The 25,881-nt window shown below is 29.0% G+C and overlaps 1 protein-coding gene across 2 annotated transcripts in view; it reads left to right on the top strand.

Annotated features, from left to right (window-relative positions):
* The first annotated feature begins 902 nt into the window (after window positions 1-902).
* Window positions 903-25,881, top strand: part of LOC100205411 (uncharacterized) — a 33,430-nt gene continuing 8,451 nt past the window's right edge. Inside the window, exons 1-4 of one of the 2 annotated variants that reach the window (XM_065809005.1) lie at window positions 903-1,187; window positions 7,290-7,620; window positions 17,964-18,606; window positions 18,692-19,099. In XM_065809005.1, coding sequence (XP_065665077.1) covers window positions 1,061-1,187; window positions 7,290-7,620; window positions 17,964-18,606; window positions 18,692-19,099 — 1,509 coding nt within the window. In that variant the 5' untranslated portion in view covers window positions 903-1,060. The remainder of the gene's footprint in view (window positions 1,188-7,289; window positions 7,621-17,963; window positions 18,607-18,691; window positions 19,100-25,881) is intronic. The other variant, XR_010641525.1, reaches the window with a different exon arrangement.

Below are 25,881 nucleotides of genomic sequence, written 5' to 3'. Positions count from 1 at the left end.
AAGATCAAATTTTAAACAACTATTAATACTAAAATTTTTAGTATATTTATACAAATATTCGTTAAAAAATCAAATTAGATTTTTAACGGTAACATAAATTGCTTTTAAATAATCGCCCACTATCTGGTTTTTCTTTGTTTGTAGAATAAAAATTTCTTTTTATGTCTGCAATTACCACAAGTAACTTAAAAAAAAGCTAATTTAATTTTATTATTTTCATTTGTTATGACTCCGTTAAACAATAAACGCTAGCTTGTGAAGTCGTTGCATTTTTCTTGAAAATTTTCGTATTGTATATAATAATCTCGGAGTTCGCAATTTTTAAAAATTACGCAGTGATAAAAAATTTGATTTAAAAAGTTATTTATCACGTCACACTGTAGCAAACCACCCCCCTCCCCCATGTGATATTTTGTGACACTTTCCAATACCCTCTCCCCCCCTTCCTTCCCTAAGACTCTCACGTATTATTTGAACAGCCCCTATATAAACGTGCTTTCTTATTACTTTTCTTATTAAATCTTTATTATCGGTAAACTAAGTTAATCAGATAAAAACCTTCGGTTTCCCTTTTTTTTTCTTTTTTTTTTATCAAATATGCATAAAAATCAGTATATGATGTTGGATATCATATATTTTGAAATAATTTATACCGGACATCAGATGTCCTGTGTAATATTATTTCAAAATATTCAATGGCTCACTGATTAATAACCTATTTTCTATTTTTCTTGGTAGGAGTGCGACGCTAAGTGCGCCGCAAAGTTTTCCTCAATTGAAATCTCAGAATCCAAAAAAAGCAAACTTTTTTTTAATTTTTTAATAACCATTTTTTCTTACAATATCTTTTTAGCTAAATATAATAAACAAGTATTATGTTCATAAACAAAAGAACATTTTTTAAAGGAAACCCTTGTTCTGTAAACTTGTTCGTTAAACACTTTCCGAAAGTATTTAATTGATTAAATTTCTATTTACGACAAAAGTTTAATAAAAATAAAAAGTTTATTTATTTTATTTTCATTTGCATTTCATATTTCATTTCGTTTGATCAATTGTAATGGCAAGAGAAACAGGTGATATTACTTTGGAAAACTTACTTAGCTTAGCTTTGGGAACACCAGAAATAGGAGCAGTAAATTTTAATTACCTGTTTGATGTTATTCTACAAATATTAAAACATCTGGGTAAGTGTTTTTAAGTTTTACGCAGTTGATCAAGCTTTATTTACTTGTACATAGAAAATCTAGTTATTGGACTATCTGATAACTATTCTTCTCCTTATATTTTTGAAGTTATAATGATTTTGAAGTGATTCTAACTCGTGGAAATATATTTGGATTAAACTGACTCAAACAACAAAATAACGATTTTTACATGTCACCTAAAAATGCCCAAAACGTGATCATTTTAATTTTTTGACATAATTTACTTTCTAAAAATCCATATTTAGATGTTCAAATGGTATATTCCAGTTATAATACCACTGGAATGGTATTATAACTGGTATATACCATTTGTTTTTGGTTACTCCCAATTACATTTCCACAAAATCGTAGATAAACAACTAAAGAACATTACTACTAATGTTACTACTATTTTATTAACTACATTTTATATATTAACTTTATTTTTTAAATACTAATTATGATTATTTGTCTTCTACAATGGTGCTAGTGATATATTAAATTGCTATGTTTAATTAACTTAATATATTAACATTAAAAAAATTTTTTCTGTTTATTCTGTGGATATTTGATAACTCTATTTTTTTTTAAATTGATAATTTTACCATTGAAATATTATAATTTGTTTTTATATTAAGTTTTAATTTAGTAAAACTCCAAAAAACTATAAACGGCTTGTGAGGCAGGTTAAATTAATCAGCCACTATAAAACTATTAGATTATCAAAGTCCAAACAAAGGTATGAGATTGATAACACTTTAGAAATAAAAAAAATATAGTAAGACAAAAAAATTTTTTTTAATGAAACCCTATAAGGGAGAGGTATAATGTTATATCAGAAAAAAAAAAGAAAAAAAATGTTTTACTGAAGAGTTATTTAGCAAAAATGCCCAAAAACCTATCAAAGTCATTATCATTAGTTTTACGGTATTACATGTTAAAAACTAGATTTTTAAGGTTGGATCTATTTTTAAGGTTTTTAAGATTTTTAAGGTTGGGTCTATTTTTAAGGTTGGGTATATTTATGATAATAATTAAACTTATATTATTGCGATTTTATTTCGACATGCCGCTATCTTAATATTGCAGCATTCTAGCTATCAATATTACTATGATATATCCTTAGCTACATACCGTAGAACTGCAGCTAATAAGGGAATGCGGTAGTGATAAAAGTCGGGAGTGACGAGATTATCGGAGTTAAGCATGTCTACTATTTTTTATCGGTATTACTAACGGTAGTATATGTTTTAACTCTTGTTAAGTTTCGGTAGTAAACATTAGTCGGTATTGTTCGTGAGTATGAAAAAAAAGTTTCACAGCTTTGTTCTATTATTTATTTTATTTCAAATTAAATACATCAATAAAACAATGTAAAAATATGTTTAACTTAATTAATATTAATCGATTTCAAGGTCTGGATTCCAGACCTTGAAATTGATTTCAGACTCTGGAATATCTTCTTCAATTTTCCATTTTTTAATTGTTACTCTTGAGATATTTTCTTTAATGTAAACAAGCTTTTCCACTGTTTCTGACTTTAGAAGAGTTCTTTTGCAACTGACAATATTTCCGGCTTGTGAAAATACACGCTCAGATGAAGTAGATGAAGCAGGAATGCATAAAACCTTTTTGCTACATTGGAGAGTAAAGGTAACTGTGGTGAATGAACTCTCCACCACTCCATGTCATAGCTCTTTTGTGGAACCCCACTCTTTTGTTAGCACCTAATTCTGTATCAAAAGGGTTTGATATTGATGTGTCCAAGAGCCCAGACTGTGGACTGTCATGATTCATCATCTCAAAAAGGAGCTTTTCTGCTGGGGTAAATTCTTGGTCTGGAGATGGTACTGGAGTTTGTTTTGAATTGAGTGATAAATCGTCACCTGTTGCACTTAGTTTCAATTGTTTAATTGTTTGACACTCTTTTCCGACAATAAATGACCTTTAAATTTTGGGTCTAAAAAATGCGACAATGAATTGTTTCTCTGCAGAAATACACTCGGAGAAATCACTGATTACTTTTAAAATTGGAACATTTTTCTCAATGACTTCAAATTGTTCTTGAGTCGGGATGATTGCCCTTAAAATATTATCAGTTTTTAAATTACTAGCAGAAATAATGTCAAAGCCTTGTTTAAGGTGCAAAATTGATTTCATGCAAAATAAACCACTGTTCCATCTGGTTTTACATGGAGTAATAATTTTATTAAAATTGATTTTTTTTGGTTGTACATTTTGGCAAGCATTGATAATTCTTTGCTGACTTGCAATTGACTTGTGTGTTCTTGTTTCCAATAATCTACAGGCCTTGAATACATCTTTATCTTCCTTAACAGCTTTAAAGCTTTCGATTACCACTAAATGGAGTAGATGTGCTGCATACGGTATGTTGCTGCTAATTGAAGTTGATTTTTTCATTCCTAAAATAAAATAAAAATGGATTTGACATTATAAAATAATTTTAGTTCCCACAATTCAACATATGACTTTTTTTTTTTATGACATACGTATTTATTCCTAATTTCTTTTTAATATTCTCAAATTGAGTAAGGATCCAAATTTATCCGTGAGATCAATGGGAATGGTTATGTACTTTCGAGAGAAAGAGCGGAGAGTTTTATCAGAGTCTGCACGCAGGCATCGTATGGATTATATTAACAAGCATTGTTGGACATACTGTCATAAACATACTTAAAATAAGGTTTGACATTTTATATACATTTTCACTTGTGGGTTTATAAAAACGTTTTGAAAGCTCAGTAAAGTAGCAGTTTATTACTTTCTTTGTGGCAGTAAAACCCCATCCAAAACTTAAAAAATTAAGGTAAAAATGCAGAAAATTCGTTGGCGGAGTGAAGCTCACCGCCGCAATATTTTTTTGGATGAAGTAATGTGGAAACATAGATAATATATATATATATATATATATATATATATATATATATATATATATATATATATATATATATATATATATATATATATATATATATATATATATATATATATATAAACAGTAGTAAACATTATTTATTCGTAAAACAGTCAGACTAACTTTCCAGATTGATAATAAAAAAAAACACTGTAGTTAATAAATTTGTTTTTTTTATTATTCGTGCATATTGCTTTAAAATATTCAATTTAAAATAAAATGAATGAGTTTATTTTAAGAAAAATATTTTGCACATTTTCAGCAAAACATCTAAGTAATCGAAGATAGTTTTAAATTTTTAATTGCATTAAACTTTAAGCAAAATTTTGGACGCTTTTAAGTAAAGTAAATAAGCGCACTGCGAAAAAAGTATTTTTAAAAAGATTTTATCTAAAAGCTTGTTGGCTCCACTGTCGGTTACGGCTGTCATTTCACAGTCATTATTAAAAGGTATTTCTGATAAAATAGCATCAGTTTTGGAGGCTATATTGCTCCCAGTATGCCTCTCTGGAAATGCATTGCAGCCAAGCAGAAAGAGTTTTAATTCAAAGTTTGAATTAATGTAGTGCAAAGTTAAAGCTGCATATGAATCATTGCTTCGACTTGACCATAGATCTGAGGTTAAGCCAACTGAAACAACATTTGATAAATCGTTTTTTACTATGCTCATCTCTGATTTTTGAATATTAAAATGCAAAATTGGAAGCTTGTTTCGAGAAAAAGTTGTGTAAAACTTTATGTTTATATCAGAAAGCAACTGTTGCAACATGTGCAAACGGTAGATTACCCATACAAAGATATTTCGTCATTTCTAAACCAGCCAAAAGTTGTCTCTTGTCATTGGCATTATACTTCGTTACTACTTTGCAATATGTTGATATATCCATCTCCATTTTCTTAACACCTTGAATAGAAACAACCTGTGAGTCATGCTCTGATGGCACTTGTAAAGATTCCTTCGCCAAATTCTTATTAGTAGTTTCTGCAACTCTTTTCTGTTTAAATTTTCAATTTTATTAAAATTTGATTTGTGATAGCCTTTAAGGTGACATTTTGGCTCTGTTGTGCAACTTTGTTTTGTGCTTATTTGAGCTGGGCACAACTTACATTGAGCAATGTCTTTGCCATGAACGCCTTTTATGAAATATTTCCAAAAAGGACTTGCTCGAGGCATTTTTTTCACTCTTTATAAATCTTGTTTTGCTGATTATTACTTCACTTAATAAACTTAAAAACAATACTGAGACTGTAAAAATATTTGTATCTTGTTATAACAATCATCAAATTAATTAATATCAGTTATTAAAAACTTCCTTTTAATACAGTACAATCTCTCTAATTTGAATCTCTTTAATTCGAAAGCCTCCATAATTCGATTAAATGCAGAGTCATCGTGAAATGCGTTTAAGAAAAATCAACTTTCTATAATTCGAAAATCTGTTTAATTCGAACTTTTATTTTTCCCCATAAAATTCGAATTAAAGAGATTCTACTGTATAACGTTTAATAAAAATTTTAATAATTATCTTTAATAAAATGGGAAATTAATGCTTTTTAAACTTTTTAATGTGACGGTAATAGAATGAAATACCGAAATATACCTCGGTAGTGACGGTAGTTAAAGTTTTTTTCTCTTGAAAGTACGGTATTGTAAACAAAAAAATATTGTTTGAACTTACGGTAGTGTCGGTGGTCAAAACACGGTATTTAATGAGGGTTCGAGAGTTCGTTAGCACTACCGCTATACCTTAGTAGTACAACATAACGACATATGCGTAGGCAGCTACAACATAACGACAAATGCGTAGGCAGTCGATGGGTACATGTTGTAGCTTTTTTTAGCTAGCAATGTTGTTACAACATCTCGGTAGCTAAATAACGTCTGACTGTTGCTAGCCAAACATTTCGACCAGTGTTTTGGCAAGTTCTCTTGGAGCCACTTTTGGGTCTTATGGGTCGTATGCGGTGGTGCTCCAAGTTGCTAGAACACTACATTGTTGTCTGGAGAGTAGTGGGCATCAATTCAGGGCTTGACATGGTTCTCCAGGATTCGAATGTACTCATTGGTGTCGACTTTCTGATCAGATTTGATAAATACCAAAGGCATTTTAACACCATCAGATGAAACTAGGTCAAACATCATAACTTAAGCCATATGTTTGGTCTTGAATGAATACTTTATATGCTATGGAGCTGCTTGGACTGATTGACGACTAATAAAACGATTGTTTCTGCTGTTTGACATACAATCAACAGTAAACAATTTCTCATCTTAGATGGGGGATGGTCGTTGGTCTCTTTTTCAACAGGCTCAGAAGTATCTTTTTTGCTTTTGTCTTTTAGGCTAGTTTTTCCTTTAAAAAAAGAACTAAAGCTCACAGAAACATAATAAACATATCAACGGGTCTTGAAATTACGCATATATTATCATTAATTGATATATTGTTACCCATTGCACAAAATAGTAACAATATTCTTCCTTTAAACAATCATTAACAAAAACCAGTCATTAAAATAGTTATTATTTTAGGGGTTGTCCATATATTACGTCACGCGCTTTTTGACCGTTTTAACCTCTCCCTTCCCTCCCCCCCCCCCCCTCTGTCACAAAATCGTAGCACTTAAGAAGCAAGTTTTGTATGAGTTGTCACAAAATCAACAACCCCCTCCCCCTTTATAGCTGACGTAATTCATGGACGACCCCTTTACGATATTGAATAACTTTTAACCTTGCTTAGAGATCGTCTATAAATTACTCAACGCTAAATTAGTTATTTAAAAAGACAAAAAAGATCACACTTTTTTTCTTCCAGAGTCTTTAATTAGACCAAAAATTAAAACAGGGCTTCAACATTAACGAAAACTGCCGCGCAAAGGAGCTACCTCTGTAGACACAAAATGTGTTTAAGGCGCCTAAAACACGTATTATAACGTATAAATACGTATTTTACAAGTCTATTACACGTTTTGTGCCCACTAGAAATAATCTCCTACTACTTTTTTTTTTTAATTTAGCGTTGCGTAATTTATGGACGATCCCTTAACACAATAGTTAACAACTTTTTTTTTCCGCACCAAACCTTTTTCTTTTTTTATTCAAACTTTTTTCTCTAAGTTTATATTTATTTCTTAGAAGGAAGAATAGTTTTACAATTAATGATTTTTAGGAATTTCGGAAAAAATCTTGAACAGAGAGTCTCCAATTCAGAAAGCTGCAAAATTATCAAGCAATAAAATACTTAGTAATCCATCTCCTAAAGACCAATCAGTTGACTTTGCTGCTGTCCCTAGTGACGCACCGTACGTGGTTTTGGACAAAGTTACATCAGAAGAAGAGAAAGAGGGTTCAACATTATCTTTAAGTTCTATGTTAGTTGTCTCTCCTAATGCTGGAACTGAAAACCCTAACATTAACGAATTGCCTGTAAATAATGTTCAAAGATCTCCCAGTCAGATTCAATTAACTGAAAATGAAAAAAATATAACTGATTTTAATAGGTATTTTGAAATCCATTTTGGCATTCTTAGAGCTTCTATATATATATATATATATATATATATATATATATATATATATATATATATATATATATATATATATATATATATATATATATATATATATATATATATATATATATATATATATATATATATATATATATATATAATTACAAACTCGGTTGGTAAAGAAATTTTATAGTGATTTCACCGTTTCCACATCACAGTATGTAAATGTACGTTTATTTAGACCCAATGTTTTTTTGCACTTTTGCCGTGGTTGAAGTCACTTGATCATGCCATTAAAGGCCGGATGTAGAGGGTATCAATTACCGAAATCTTTTTGATCCCGGGAAACGGGAAATTTAAAAATAATTTTCCGAATTCCCGGAAGAGAAAAAATCCTTACTTAAACAAATATATAAACACTAGACTAACTTTTAATAAGAAAACGACATTTATTTTGTAAATGTTATTTTATTTCAAATTTGTATGTATACACAAAACTTGTATATGTATGCATTAGGGTGGAGTGATTTAAAAAATTTTTGGTTCCACTTTGGATTCTAAATTCTTGACGGGTCCTAATATTGTTGAAATTTTTTCAAAAGAAGCAGAGCAGGGCCGTCAACATGGCTTTAAAGTAGGGGAGGGGGGTGCCACTCCTTAATTTCTTAAAAAATTATTCATTTCTAAAAAAGAAGGTCCTCAAAAAAAAGAGGGGGCCCCCGGTGTTGACGGCCAGATTATTGATTAGTTAACGTTTAATGTATATTTAATAGAATATTCAAAAATTTAGCACCCTAGATGCCATATTATATAACTGTTAGCACTCAAGGTACCATATAGGTGCATATATTTTACGTTAAAACGAAATCTATTGTTTTATTTAAAAAATACATGCATTTGAAAATCTTTAAAAAATTAATAAATTTCAGCTATTTAAAACCTGATTAATGCAATCATAATATGGGCTAATATATCCTATTATTTATTATTTTTTATTTAATAATTCAATATTTTCATTGATTTCTCCAAGCATTTTTTCTCTTTTAGGGGAAAATTTAATGAGAACTACAATCTCCGCTACGGTTCCCATGACTTTATTGAGAATTCTGCATAGTTTATTTGCGTCTTTTATGGCTAAACTTAGTGAATGACCATGACAGTGAGTAACAAGGGCTTTTGGTTGTTCTTTTAAAATACGTTGTCCTACTCCATTTATCTTCTCCATCACATTACTTGCTCTATCATATATTTGTCATCGGAGGCTTTGAATTGGCAACTCAAATCTGACCAAGCAATCCTTTATCACCGAGAAAATTGTATCACCTTTAATGTTTGGTAGCTCATTATATCCTAGAAAATCTTCATTTGCACAGAGATTTTTGTCTATCCAGCGTATGCAAAAAGATAACTGTTCTTTATTTGCTATATCAGTATATTCATCAAATAACATACTAAAGAATTTACTATCTTTTATTAAATTCAATTTATTCCTTAAGACCTTATATGCCATTAGTGTAATTAGTTCATTTTGGTAATCTTGATGATATTTATTTTGTTACAATTTGAGTTAGAATAAATTCTTTCAAAAATTAACGGTTCATCTTTATGTATCAATATTACCAATTGCATTAGGTTATCATTAATATGATCAGATCCTCGTAAAGGAAGCCCTTGGCGAACAAGATGTTTGATAAATTCCATTGCTGCTTTAAGATATTGTCGTTCTTCAGATATTGACTTACCGAGTTGTTTATTCAGCATTGCCGAAGGATCGCTAAAAGAAGGAACAACAATTTCAAATGTAGATGCACCCCTGTGCCATTTGTTGTTTTGGTGATCTTGGAAACAATTTGGCGCTTTTTTCCAATTTCTGAGGCCAACAGATATATACGCTGGCTCTTTATTCCTCCTGGCTCTTTATTCCTTTATTCCTGCTGTTAACTCTAGTTCATGTTTCATACAGTAGAAATAAAGTACACAATCCTTTTCAATATCATAATGTAACCATAGGTAAATTTCAAACCAGTTGAGGTAACCTTTAGGGGAACGATAGGGTTTTTCAGGATATTTTTTCTTTTTTTGGAGACATCAGACACATCCAACTTGCTTTTAATATCAATTAAACTGCTACTTACGTTCCACAGTGGGCCAGAATGCACTTTTACTGGACAAAATTCATAACTAATTTAATATTAGAGCTATATTCACTAAAATTAGTATGAGTACTAATATGATGTCTGCGCTTTTTATGAAGGTAATATTTTTTTATTTCGTTGCTATGGATACCTTTATTTTGCTTAGCAACAACCTACTTTTGTTATCTGCAGATATTTTATAAGTGCTATATTCACTAAATTTGGCATGAGTACCAATATGAGATCACACTTCTTACAAAAGTGATAATTTTTTAAATTTAGTTGTTATGGATACTTATATTGCTTAGTTACCGGATACTTTCCTTAGTTACAAAGTGGTAAATTGATATTTGAATATCTTATCGGATTTTTGACCCACCTATATTGAATAAAAATTGAGTATTTAGGTAAATAATGTTTTAGGAATAATAAAAGCAAAAAATAGTGCAAGAAAACGTTATCAATTTTAAATTACATCAAAAAATTATAAAACAATAATATCGTTTGAGGATTGTTTAAGTAATTGTAAAACATCTGAAGGAAATGCTTTATGATTTGTTTGGTGTGATGTTGATTTACGCAATGATGAAATAACAGGATCACTGGAAACTAGGAGTCTATTGATAAGATCAGTATTTGTTGCTTTTCTGGATGTTTTTCGGCTGAAATTTTCGCGATAAGATTTAAAGTCTTTATTTCTAGCCTCTTGAGCTTTCTCTGACATAAGTCCTATGGGTAATGTAAGGCTTTTAATTATGTCATGTCCATGTATCAATACTTTGTGAACTGATTGAGCCATGTAATACCATGGATAAAGGGACACATATAGTCTAAAAGTGTCAAAACAATAATCCTTGAACTTTAAGCAGTCTATTTCATATCCTGAAGAGAGCGTTACCAAGATAATGTAAAATCTGAATATAAGGTTTTGGTCAATACCCAGAATTTCAGCTGTTTGTTCATATGCTGCAAAAGCACGCCTTGAGGTATTGCCATCATTACTTGTTCCAGAACCACCACTTTTAGGGAAATCAACAACAAGTCCCATTTTGTTCATAAAATCAGTCTGAATCTTTTGTTTAGCTACAGATGCCTTTTCTTTGTGTTCTTTAGACCTTGCTTGCCACTTTCTTGTTTCTTTTTTATATGCAATGTGCAATAACATCTCAAAAAATCGAATCCATGCATGAAGACTGGAAAGACCATATTTGAACTCTCTGTTAGTATAATCTATATTAAGGATATCAAGACTATTCATATTTTTTGGAGAGACACCACACACTGAACAGCATTGGTATGAGTTATTTTTTTCAGATAATATTGTTTGAACCTTCCCATCAATCATTGTAAGTTCAATAATACAATTCACTTCAATAGAAGATCCGCAAACCTCTAATAAAATCATACCCAAGCTTTCTATCTCACTTTTAATGTACTGATCTTCTTCAATCACAGATTCCTTGGATTCCATTTTGTATGCAAATCTTATGGGTCTACAATAGGCTGTGGAGGACGACTTTTGATTTCTCCAAATAGGCACCTTTTCGTTGCTGTTGTTAAATTCAGTCAAATCCAATGGGACAAGACAAGTAATAAATAATGATTCTTCACGCTTTAAATCTCTGTTAATATCGGGTTCTGATAAAACTTGTTTATAAATGCTTTGGCCAGTAGCACCATCAAAACCAGCCTTACACGTTAGTGTCATTGTTTTTATTGCTTTGTCGTTCAATATCAAGTGCCTTAGCACAGGTTCCTGAACTGCACAGATTCTTTGCAAAGTGTGAGTCATTAAATCTTTTAAAGGAACTGAAGCTGAATAGTCCTCCACTGTTATGTTTGCAGGATAACATTTCAATTTTGCATCTCTGACATCATTGTAAGCGGGGTAGATGTTATATTCTTTCTCCAAGGCTCCGCTTCTAATCAATTGATAGGAAGCTTTTGTCAGACTTGCATCAATTATTAAAGCCAGTGCTTCGTCTGCTGAATATTTAGTTGCTTTGTCTGTATTTGATATATTTAAAACATTCTTGGCAGCAATAACAACAGATTTATCTCCAAATTTTTTATTAGCAGCAAAAAATAATTCATTGGATGAATGAGATTCAACTAAACAAGATACACGCCGTTTTTTAGTTTTATTAGAACTATTATCAAATGCACCTGGTTTTCGACCACGTCTACTTGCAGTTGGTTCATTGTCTTTTTTTCTGACAATTAAATATTCATTAAGCCAGTTCACAAACTTCTTTTCAAAATTTTTCACAGTATAGTTTGCAGATTTCCACTTTTTTTTATACAAGTAAACAAATCGTTGAACAGCATGTCTAAAATCAACGTCTTTAAAATCAGCAAATTTTGGCTGAATAAATTTTAATATATCTTCAGTAATATTTTGTTTTGAAATACTAAGATTGTTTTTTTGGAGAAAATTATGAATGTCTAAGTTTAACAAAACCATATCTAAATAATTATTGTAACAAGTATTTTGTATTTAAAAGTAAAATGTTATAATATATATGCCGCCTGGACTACTAATACTTGTTAGTAATTAAGTTACTACAAGTGTTAGTAATTAAAATTAAAAGTAATTAAATTACTGTCAGTGTTAGTAATTAAATTACTAACAACTACCGAAAATATGTTGTTGCTATGTTATGCAAAGTAAGGTATCCATAGTAACCAAAAAAAGTTAACCTCATAAGAATTCTGAATCTCATTTTAATACATACCCCCAATATTGTGTATTTAGCGCAAGTAAAATACTGTTAAAACAACGTTAATGTAAAAATGAGTTGTTGCTATGCAAAATTTAGTACCATAGCAACCAAGTTAAAACATACATAAAATCTGAACGGGGATTTAAGGGGACGAGCAATCAATTAAAACTCGATTGAAGCATCATATAGCTCAAATAAATATAAGACAACACATGGCAAATTGTGGTAATTATTAGTTATTGTGCGGCAGAAAAAAAGTTTCTTAAGAAATTTTTTTTTTTAATCTGTGATTTTCAAAGTATAACTGAGATAACATGCTATGACAAATTTATTTCACACATTGGTTTTTCTTATCTCTAAATACTCTAGAATAACATGTACTAATTTTTTGTTTCAAAAACGTAGATGTAATTGAAATATAACACAACGTTGATGTCACCGTTAATTACTTATTTATAATTTTTTTATTTTTTTATTTTATCACAATATTCAAATGCTTAGAGTCCTGGTAACTAAGGGATTTAATATAAATAAATTATCAATAGATTTCTCCTAATATATGTAGATACTAAAATTAAATAGGTTTTCAAGATTAGACAACTAAAATTTCTCCCATTTTGTCCACCTACTGGCCCACTGTGCGTTCTCTGCAGTACCTACAGCGTCATTATTTGTATCTTTAGTATTTACGGAAAAATATTCACAACATTATTATTTACAACATCGGTATTTACACCATTACTGTTTACATCAGTATTTACAGCTTTCTTGTTATAAAAAGATATTGTTTTTAAAGTCATGATGATCAAACGAGTTTACACTTGTTATATACTTTGATTCATAGTTACCAAAGGCAAACTTTTGTTTTTGTGGATATTTCAGAAAAAATTATATTTGTTGTAATTTTATTACAAAACGACAATACTGAAGTAATTTTCGAATTTGTTATAATTAATTAATTATAATTAATTTTACTTGAACAAAACATATTTTGAACTTATTTGGTTAGCAAATAACATTTTAAAATTGTAAGGCAGTCTAGAGAAAAGTCACTAAGTGATGATCTTCGTTTTGAGCAAAAATTAGACGACAATGAAAATACTCTCTCGCTTTCTATTGGTTCTATGTAAGTTAAAGTATCAAGCAACTTTTTAAAATTATTTTTAATATTTCCAGTGTTCTCATACATTTGAATTTCTTTTTTGAGGTTTTTGTTAGAATCTTTAGTTATAATACATTTTTTAGCTGCATTCATAGCTCTCAACAATCTGTCTTAAATATTTGTAACTGTTAAGCAATTATTCTCTTTAGAGGGTTCACTTTCAATTCCAATATCAACATCTTCAGTGAATAATCTATTAAATAAGTCATTCCATAACGAATAATTGCAGCTTTTGACGATGAAGGTAGCTCAGGAGTAGCAGTTGAATGTAAATCGCGCGTTTGGACATCATTTTTTAATCAAAGTCACAAAATCTTGATTTCTTCGCTTTTTAACGCGAAGAGACAGAGCTAGCAACATCTCCTCTGAAATTGCATCATTGTTGTTACGTAGGAATTCAAACAAAAAATTTTAAATTGCATCAGCTATTAGCAAATTTGAATCACGTTTACCTAATGCTTCTACAGCTATTTTGATTAGTTGAAGAGTGTTGGAAAAATTTCTTAAAACTGAAACATAAGTGTCGTTAAATAGCTCTAGGAAGTTTAATTCATTTAATGCGTTTTTCACTGCGTCCGTCACTTTTAAAAATCTTTCGACCATTGTCTTTGAACGAATTTTAACTAGTCCTAGATTAATAAATAACTTATCGAAATGAGTATAAACTTGTCCATTCATCAAAATTAGACTAAATTTTCCACTTTTTTCTTTATGTGATTTTAACAATAAATTTATTTTTTTCCATAGCACAATATTCATGAATTAGTTTCATCACATTGTTTTTATCATTTAGAAGATGATATTGTTTTTCACTTAATGCTTGATAAATGAACTCACTTTTGCATATTCTGTAAATTGAAAATTCATCAACGGCCGCAAGTCTGGCCACTATCTCTGCTAAGGATTGTTTATTAGAAAAAAATGATGCGAGAGACTTACTCGCTTTTGCAGGGATTGTCTCACTGTTTTTTAATCCAGCAATTTGACATTGTAAACACTTGACTTGTTTGCCTGCTTTTTCTTTTGAAAAATATTTCCATACTGAATCAGCAATGATTAAAACAATAACATTTAAATTAGTTTTGGAGTTAAAGAAAATAGTAAGAATATTTTAAAACCTACTAACTTGTCAATACGTGGAGAACCTAATGTTAATAAAAATTTCTTGAATAATAAATTTAATTACAAATTTTAAAGAGTAACTAGCGTTTTGTATTAGAAATTTATGTGTTTGTTTTGAATCACTATTTACAAGCCAATGGGGAGCATTTAGCGTTTTGTATTAGAAATAGTAACTTTTATGTATGCTTCAAGTCACATTTAATTAAAAAAATTATGATTTGATTTTTACACTTTTCTATATTATAGGTGACTTCTAAAGTTAAAGATTACATTTAATTACATTAAATAGCTTTGTGGACATTAATATATTTTTATTTTGAATAAATAATTACTATAATATAATAATATATATACACAAGTAATTTCGAGCAATTCCTGATGCTTAACTCATCTTCGTTATGCAATATAAGTTATTAGTCGTTAATGTTAACAAGTAGCTTAACATTTATATTTGCACTTAAGAGCGCTCTGGTCTTCAAACTATTATGCAGACCGTTGTGTAAACTAATTCCCGCATTTTTCTGGTGTATTAATTTTTTCTTCGCTAATGGATTGGTTAGCATAATTTGGTCCATAACCTTTCAGATTAGTCATTGTACATAAGTTAAACTTTGTTATCAAATCAATAAACTAAAAAAGGAAAATAATTTATTCTGAAATTATTTGAGTTCAGGCATATATATCATTTGAAAATATTAGGATTCTGATGTTCCAAAATTAAACTTTTACTTCCTTTAAAAAGATACATTTGTTGTTCGGGATTTAAATGATGTCTCGAAAGGAAAATTACTTTTTTTAAATTGTCTTCAAAAAAGTTCAAGCACCATGTCAAACTAAAATTACAAAAATAAATCTGGAGCTCAAAAGAGAAAGCTTAAAAATGAGATAAGATCAGAAAAATTTGGTTATTGATTGGCTCTTAGTAGTCAATCAATAACCAAATTTTTCCGATATGGAAACGAATATTCTTCTAACGGTAAAATTGAGAATTGCAGAAAGCATAACTGTAGCCTTAATGTTAGAGCTGAAGATCATTTTTATATAGATTCAATAGGTGAAAAATTAGACAAAGGAAATGCGCATAGATCCACTGCTTATTATGGACAAGACACAAGAGATAAGTCTAATGATGTTTTGGCAAAAAAAGAATTAAATGCAGATGGTACTTCTGATTCTAATGTATTCAAAAATACTGAGATAATTATTGATGACCCTGGTGTATCATGAAAAATTACCAAAAGATCTAAAAGAAAGAAAGTTTTATGAATCTTTGTTGTTTATAAAAATGAAAGATAAACGAACACGAGATCATTTTCCAAGAGAATGGTTAGCATGAACATTAACAAAAGAAAAACTTTATTGCCTACCATGCCGTATTTTTTGTAATCAAAGTACAACAATTTGAGCAGTTTAGCCCGTGAAGGATTTTTACCTAAAATGACACCATGGAAAAAGTTGTATATTATTTTGCCCAATCATTAAATTAGTGCTGAACACGGAAAAAAATATTTGGCTTGGAAAGTCAATAATTTTGGAGTCAATAAAAGGAAATGAAATAGAAAAACAGTTACAACTCCAAATACAATGTGAAAGAAATAAGTGGAAAGCAATTCTGAAACAGATTATTGATGTCACATTATTTTTATCATCTAGAAGTTTAGCATTTCCAAGAGAGAACACAACAATTGAGGATGTTTATAATGACAATTTCTTATGGATCTTAGAATTTATTAATAATTATGATGAAGTGACACAGCAAAATCTTGCCAATGTACAACTATGTCAGTTAGAATCGAAAAGTAAGAAAGGAAAATCACATTATTTGTCTTCGAAAAATCACATCATTTGTCAAAATGATGTGTCAAAAATCACATCATTTGAGAAAATCACATCATTTGTCAAAATGAATTCATCAATTTATGTTCAGGCAAAGTTCTACAAACTATTCTAGATCAAATAAAGATGCAATCTTTTATGGGTTGATAGTTGATGCAACTCCGGATATTTTACACATTAAACAAAATGTTTTTATTTTGAGGTGTGTATCTCAAAACACGGACACTAAGGTATTTTAAATAAACAAACGTTTCATAGAGTTTATAAACTTTAACGGAAAAACAGGAGAAAAAATAACACAAAGTAACACGTTCACAAGGTTATGACAATGGTTCAAACATTTGTGGTAAAACAAATGGTGTTAAGGCCCGCATCTTAAATAAAAACCAATCTGCCTTACTTTCTCCATGTGGAGCCCATTCAAAACAGTTTTTGATATTGAAATTTCTCCCCTTCGTCTTCTGAATTCAACTTATGACAAACAACTTTAAGGCATTTTTACCAACATTTGTCTGGCAATTAAATTGATTTGTACAAGTCCAGTAACTGTATCATCAGCAGAAAGATCATTTAGCAAACTGGAAAATAAATTGAAATCATGGCAAAGAAGCACAACTTGTCAAGATCGCTTAAATCATCTTGCCATATTATATATTGAAAATAATTTAGCAAAACGAGTTGATTTCAGTGATGTTATTGAAATGTTTAATTTGAAAAAAACCCGAAAATGTCAATCAAGATAATATTTGTAATTTTTATACTACCAATGCTATTAAATATATTGACTTTCAAATAAATCTGGAAAACTTTTCTTTAATTTTATCTTATCATTAAGGCAGTCTTTAAGTGTCTTTTACTGTCATCAAGACAGTATTTCTATAGATCCTAATTTTTGGTTTTTGGTTCTAATAGAATAAACAGGCCAAGTGCATTAAAAATAACTTATGGTACACTGTCAATATAATTTCTTTTTTAAAATAACGTTTTTAAACGATCTGTTGATAAAAACTTTTTTTAACAAATACAAATTTACTACCAATAAGAAAACTGTCTTGTTTGGTTGAAAGTAATCAGATCATTTAAATTGTTTTAATTACAGGAATTAATTAATAACTTACTTATTTTATTTGTCAAAGAAAAAATATTTTTTCTTTGCAAAAAAAAATATTTACGAAAAAATGTCTGCGGGCCCAGCAGACGGGCCCTGTTTTAGTATGTGGGGGCCGTGATTTATATATATATATATATATATATATATATATATATATATATATATATATATATATATATATATATATATATATATATATATATATATATATACACACACACACACATTTATTAATTTTTAAGACTCGAGACTAAACCCACAAGTAACATGACACAAATTTTGTTCATTAATAAACGTTTGGAGGCTTCTGAATCTGCTATTGAAGAAATTACTAACATTGTTGACAATATTCGTTCAGATATTGAAGATTTGAAAAATGCCCCCATTTCTCGAAACAGTTTACTAAAAATAAGTACATCGAATAATAAAATAAGTTTAACTGAAGAAACAAAAGACACGTTATTTGAATTTGTTAGACATCTTAATGAAAAAGTTGTAGATCTTGAATTAAAGTTTTCAATGCTTCAAACCAAAGATAAAATTCAATCTTTACATACATTGGATTTGGATTCTCTTAAAACAGTTTCTATCAATAAAGAAAATTCTGAGTTAATAAGCCAAAATGATGAAGAGAAAATAAAAGAAAAAACCGAAAACAGCTTGACATTAGATAAAATAAATCAGTCAGAAGAAAAACAGCACGTAGATGTGAAAAGCCTAAAAATATCAAACACACTTATTTCGAGTCCAGAGTTGTCTAATAAAGGAGAGCTTTCAGAGGAAAATCTATCATTAATAAAAGCGATGATAAATCGACTGGAAACTTCTTTGACAACAAAGCTAGATAAGCAATTGTTTGTTGATTTAGAAGCTGGGCACAAGGAAGTAAGTTTTTTTAATTAGCTATCATCAATTATAATATTGATCCTCATTAATTACATAACTATTAAAGACAGCAAGTTATCTTTAGATAAGTGAAGCTTATCAAATGTTCTTGGAAAAATTTAAAGATTTTCAACAACAGTTAAATTTGTTAGAAAAAAATTACAGTTCAATAAATGGAGAGTTAGGAGTTCTATTGCTAAAACAAGAAGAGTCGGAAGCCATAAATAATAATTTAAACAATCTTGTTCAAAAACTTGAACATAGTTTTGAAGATATTGAAGAAAACATGAAAAAAAATCGAGCCGAGCCATTTAAAATGCAGTCCAAACCAAACTCTATTGATGAAGGGTTTGTTACGAAAATTAGAGGTTCAATTTTTGATATGCAGGATCAGCAATCAAAACTTCAGCACCAAATTGATACGATCACTAATAAATTAAACGACACCAACACAAAAATTTATGATGATCAAATGCAAATCGAGAGTTTAAAGGTATAAATAGTTTATTTAATAGCACCAATATATATATATATATATATATATATATATATATATATATATATATATATATATATATATATATATATATATATATTTATATATATATATATATGTATATATATATATTTATATACGTATATATATATATGAATGTAAAAGAAGAATCTTACTATATCATACAACTGTTGTATATATTAAGAGTGCTCAATAGTTACACTAGAGCGATTTATATATATATAAATATATATATATATATATATATATATATATATATATGTATATATATATATATATATATATATATATATATATATATATATATATATATATATATATATATGTATATCTATTTGTAAAATACGCTAATGTAATTTACATATATGTATATATATATATATATATATACATATATATTTATATATCTATATATTTATATATATATATATATATATATATATATATATATATATATATATATATATATATATATATATATATATATATATATATATATATAGATATATATATATAGATATATATATATATATATATATATATATATATATATATATATATATATATATATATATATATATATTATATATATGTAAATTATGTTTGTGTATTTTACAAATAGAGTGCTCAATGTTCTTAAAGAACAGAGCAATAATAAATTAGTAAAAAACACTTATCTAACTTTTATCTTCGACTTGAAGTTTCACCATTGCTGGATCATCAGGAAGAGAAGTATATATATATATATATGTATATATATATATATATATATATATATATATATATATATATATATATATATATATATATATTTATATATATATATTTATATATATATATATTTTTATATATATATATTTTTATATATATATATATTTTTATATATATATATATTTTTATATATATATATATTTTTATATATATATATATTTATATATATATATATATTTATATATATATATATATATTTATATATATAAATATGTTACTGCTACCTGCAGTACCAGACATTTGCATTTAGCTAATGTTTATAATAATATAAGTAATATAGTTTAGCAACTCGGAGATTCGTGTGTTTCCACAATCATCAGACAAATAGCAGAAAAATTAATTTTGCTACAAATTCTGTTTAGAAATTTACGGTTTTTATTTAGGTTTTAAACGGAATCTTATTTAGGTTTTGAACGGAAATTTTCAAGTTTTCGTTCAAAACCTAAATAAAAACCGAATTTTCTAAACAAAATTTGTAGCAAAATTAGTTATTTTTGCTACTTGCCTGGTGATTGTGGAAACACGTGAAACTCCGATTTGCAAAGCTGTATTATATATATATATATATATATATATATATATATATATATATATATATATATATATATATAATTTATATATATATATATATATATATATATATATATATATATATATATATATATATACATTATAAACATTAGCTATATGCTAATTCCTGGTGCTGCAGGTAACAGTAATATAGATATATATATATATATATATATATATATATATATATATATATATATATATACATTATAAACATTAGCTATATGCTAATTCCTGGTGCTGCAGGTAACAGTAATATATATATATATATATATATATATATATATATATATATATATATATATATATATATATATATATTTATATATATATATATATATATATTAGGTGTCTTCACATAACCACTGGAAAAAAAAATTTTCTTTGATCTGAATGCACACTAGTTTATTATGTGCCAATTGGCATCAAAATTTACTGTGCAAAAGATAATAAAAATAAATTAATATTTAGAGGTTGCTCAATGGCCTTTTAGTTTTTCAATAATAGCATTACGCCTTAAACATTTTCCTAATTTTATCTTATGTTCAATTTAGATAAAATATTAAACAAATTTGATGTACCATTGTATTTTATGAGCTAACTTCTTTGGTCATGTGACAAGCAGCCATCTTGTCATCTGATGTTTTTGATTGAAAAACATTTTCATTATTTGTAATTTTTTGCTGAACAACTGAAATATTTAAAGATTTTGAGGTTCTTATTTATTTTAATCCTATAAAATAATAATTATAGCTGTTATGCCAATATCTTGTTTTTTAGTGCTAAATATTATTGGGTGACTTAACTTACTTTAGTGTTCGTAGTTTTATAATGCTTATGATTGAAAATGAGTGAAAAGATAAGTTCTTCAAATTTTCCTTTGACACGTAATCGAACTGCAATATGGTTGATTGGTCAACCTGAGAAGAACCTACCAAACAATATCCTTCCAACGATGGTTGATGTGTTAAGGACGTTTTTCCACTATCACAAAGCATCGAAACAAACAGTTCCAGCCAGTGCAAAAGCAACATCTAATGGTTTAGCTCACATCTGGAAAAAGCCAAAATTCCAATGACTTACCAGCCTCATATTGTATCAAAAGTGAAAACATGTGTTGATGAAAATAATTTAATTAAAAAGAATAAAGGAAGAGCTAGTAAGTCACAGATTGCTAGAGAGAAAGATTTTAGTATCAAATTAGATTTACTGTTTGACATTTCTCACAAGGATGCAAACAATCTGATTAAAATTGATGAAGATAAAATATTAAAATTGATGAAGATAAAAAGACCAAAAGAATGCTCGTATGATGAAGATGGCTGGAGAAGAAGTAAAATTATCCCAACAAGAAAAGCGAACAGCAGAGCGGGGCAGAATGAAGAGAGAAGACAAAAAGCAAATGCTGTCCTTACCCCTAGCTGTAGCCACTTTAGTCTTGATTGGGATAGTGGTAGCAAAGCAACAGATGTCAGTGACAATCCTGACGATAATGATGATTATGATATAGAAATCACGGTTTATCACAAAAAACTAGTAACCCAATCAACTGACTGTGAACAAAGTCCTAAAAATAAAAAGCATCATATTCTCAATGAAATTTTGTCTTCTCCAGATGTATCATCCACACTTGATCGAATCAATTTATCTGACCAAAAATTTACTATATTGGCAGCTGCAATTGCTAGAGCAAGTGGAGAGGACCTCCAAAGTACAACATTATCAAGATCAACAGTCCGCCGCAAACGCATCATGCACCGTTCATCAACTGAAAATCTTATTTGGCAGAAATTTATGTCAAGTGAGAACATATGGTCGTCCACTGGGATGGTAAGATGATGAGAAACAGCACCAACTATGAAAATCCAAAGTCCAATGTTGATAGAATTGCTATTGATGTGACTGGTCGTAATCTGGAGAAAATACTGGGTATTGTAAAGATATCATCTGGCACTGGACTGGCACAAGCAAAAGCAACCTTCCAGTTACTGACCATATGAAATGTTGCAAATTATATTGTTGGTATGTGTTTTGACAAAACAGCTTCAAACACGGTTTCCAAAAATTGTGCGTGCATCTTGCTAGAGAAGTTGATGGAGAAAAATCTTCTCTACTTTACTTACCGTCACCATATGCAAAAGTAATTATTGGAGAAATATACTCTGTTTTGCTTAAACCCAGCAGTGGGCCCAACGTGTCGATATTTTAACGATTTCAGAAATTTTGGCCAAGCATAAATCAAGCCAATTTTTCTTGATTAGATGACGCCTATCTTGCTGAACCACAGCTTCAGCAACTTAGATCAGAGGCTTGCTACTTTCTGCACCCTTTCTTATAAGATGACTCTTCGTACTTACTAAGAGAAGACTACAAAGAGATGATCGAGCTGTGGCTTTTAATTTTGGGTTTTCCGTTATCAGACTATGCCACCAAAAAGTATCGCTTTTGCATGCCAGGAGCTTATCACACGGCTAGACGAATGGCTAAAGTCATCTATTATATAAAGATATACCTCTTAAGAAATGAATTCAAGCTGACTATGAAAGAACAGAACATCTTGTGCAAATTTTGTATCGTTGCTGCTCATATCTATGTACCAGCATGGATTGCCTGTCCAATTGCTAGTGATGCTCCAGCAAATGACCTGATGCCCTTCACAAGAATTAAACAATATCCTGAGATCAACAAGGTCATTTCAAATGTTGCTATGAAGAAGCTTCAAAATCACACTTGGTACCTTGGGTCAGAAATGATTCCACTTTCATTTTTTTCTGACAGGGTTTGTGACACAGAAAAAAAGTTGAATGTTGAAGCTATGATTCAAAGTGGAGCTGATTGAAGTTTTAGGGGTTTAAAGTGTCCAGCAGCAGAATTAAACAAGTTGGAAAAGATGCAACTTCATAAGCTTGTTGCATCATCATCAACTGCTGCTTTGCAGTCACTTGGTCTCGATGTAACAATTTTATCCGGAACCGATCCTGGGGCTGTATTCTCTCTCTGGGGCTATATCTCTCCGTTAAGCTTAACGGAGCTTTTGTCTTTGTCTAATTTCATTACAATATTTCTAAGTAAAGAAATAACAAAAAGTTAAAATAAAACTTATACCAAAATAAAACATTTATGTTTAAAAAATTATAATTTTAAATAAATTTTTTATTAATGTAATTTAAAAGAAATTTTTGACTAACGCTCCGTTAAGCTTAACGGAGAGATGAGAAAACGGCCCCTGGGAGGAAACTGCTGAGTTTTGTTATACTAAAGCAATTGTTAAATCTGTGAAAGTTATCAATGAAACTGCTGAGCGTTCTGTTGCTCTTATGAGCACATTTAATCAATCCATCACAAAAACTGAATCTGCACAAGTTGTTGAGGACAACAGAAAACGCATTCCAGATTGCCGCAAAAGCATCTTGATGACATATGCCACTGTTGCTACAGACTAAACTTTTGATCTTGTAAATAGTGCAACATTTGAAAGTTATTTGCATTATTTAAGGAATTTTTTTAAAATGATTAATTGTATATCATAGCTATAACTTAAGTTTTTTAAATATTGTTGTTGCGGCGAATGCTTTTAACACAGTAAATTTTTATTTTCCTTGAGTAACCTCTAAATATTATCCAAAATACCTAAGATTTTGCACAGAAGTTTTTTTCAATCAAAGAAACAATATTTAAAACTGTGCAACATTTAATTTAAAAAATTTTTTTGGACACCCATAATATATATATATATATATATATATATATATATATATATATATATATATATATATATATATATATATATATATATATATATATATATATATACACAAACTATATCCAAATAAAACGTAATGTAACGTTGATCAATGTAATGTTATTGTTTAAATTGCGCATTTCTCTATGCTACTTTTCTAAATCGACTTCTTCTGACTTTACTTTTTAACTTACTTTGTTCTTCCTAAAATTCACTTACTCTCGGTCCATTGAAGCAGGTAATGTAGCTCTTTAGAGAGCTGAACGTTTCTTCGTGAACCTTGATATGTGCCCTCTATATGACACTTAGCCGGGGAGAATGAACCACAATCCATATATATATATATATATATATATATATATATATATATATATATATATATATATATATATATATATATATATATATATATAGTTTTTTCCAAAAAGATCTGTCCAGCCGGTATTTATAGCAAAAATCATTTTTGTACTCTAGTGTATGCATTTTATACTTTTACACGTTTTATTTTCGAATACAAAATGCATGAATATAAAAGAATTTATAAAGTCTTAGGATAAAATATGTTTTGAGACTTTGCGTGGTCTCCTTGAATTTCTATAACAGCCTCTACTGTTTGTGGTATTGAGGACTTAGCTTGTACGCAAATTGCTTGATGGCAAGTTCCCCTCTTGCATGAAAATATCTAACTTTTCAATTCGAAACAAATTAGACACCCTTTTATTCAAATTTTTTGCAAAATTGGCAAGTTTTTTTGTTATAAAAGGTGCAAGTTAGCACAACATTCTTAGTTATTGCACCCTTAATTGACGTTTGTTAAACATTACATAATCGAAGGTACAATATTTCGGGGATTGAAGTATGAGTTTGGTGGCCGACTAACATCGACTTTGTGTGCTGCAAACTTCTTAACTTGTACTTCGTCTGAAAACATGATATTGCCATATTTCAATAATCCAACTTTTGTGTTCTTTTTAAAATATGAGGCGATTGCAAATATTTTTTTGAGAAAGACGTGGAACGATCAAAGATTAAAATCCTTAGCAAGACGGCTTTAAACTGTGCAGGCACTAACATTCATACAAGGCAAAAATTGAGTAAGAAGTTGTGAGCCTAAAATCTGCAAGTTTTTCATAGCCAAACTCCGTATCATATTGTTGGTTTTTGGAGTGGTAATTCATGATCTTTTGCAGAATTTTCCTGGATTGATGTCATTTGTTTATTTGAAGCGCTAAAAGATATCTGAACAGTTGTCTTCTACTTCTGACATATTCAAGTGTGCAGCAATCAATTGTTCAGACTTGTCATTGTAGCTCTAAGATAACTATAATTAAATTTGACGTGATACTAGTATATTACGTGACTATAATGTATCACGTGGTTCTAATATATAAAGCATATAAAATATTATCATAACGGTTGATAACAACGCAAATACCTGCACAACGCGTGGTTCTATAGTGTGTTGCTAACGCGCATATTTTATATTTACAAGTTATAATCTATAATAATTTTTATTTTCTTATTTTTTTATTTTTATATGCATATACTTTGCTCTTCATATAATAGAAGAACAAATCACAAAGAAAAGTTTACATTACATAAAGATGATATATAAAAAATGGGAAGGGGCTAAACGAAGATAAGAGATAACTAATGTCACTTCGATCTTTTTATA

This window comes from Hydra vulgaris, chromosome 11 (assembly GCF_038396675.1).
Source record: "Hydra vulgaris chromosome 11, alternate assembly HydraT2T_AEP".
Classification (NCBI taxonomy): domain Eukaryota; kingdom Metazoa; phylum Cnidaria; class Hydrozoa; order Anthoathecata; family Hydridae; genus Hydra; species Hydra vulgaris.
The sequence above is the reverse complement of the archived record's forward strand: the minus strand, read 5'-3'. Positions and strand labels throughout refer to the sequence as shown.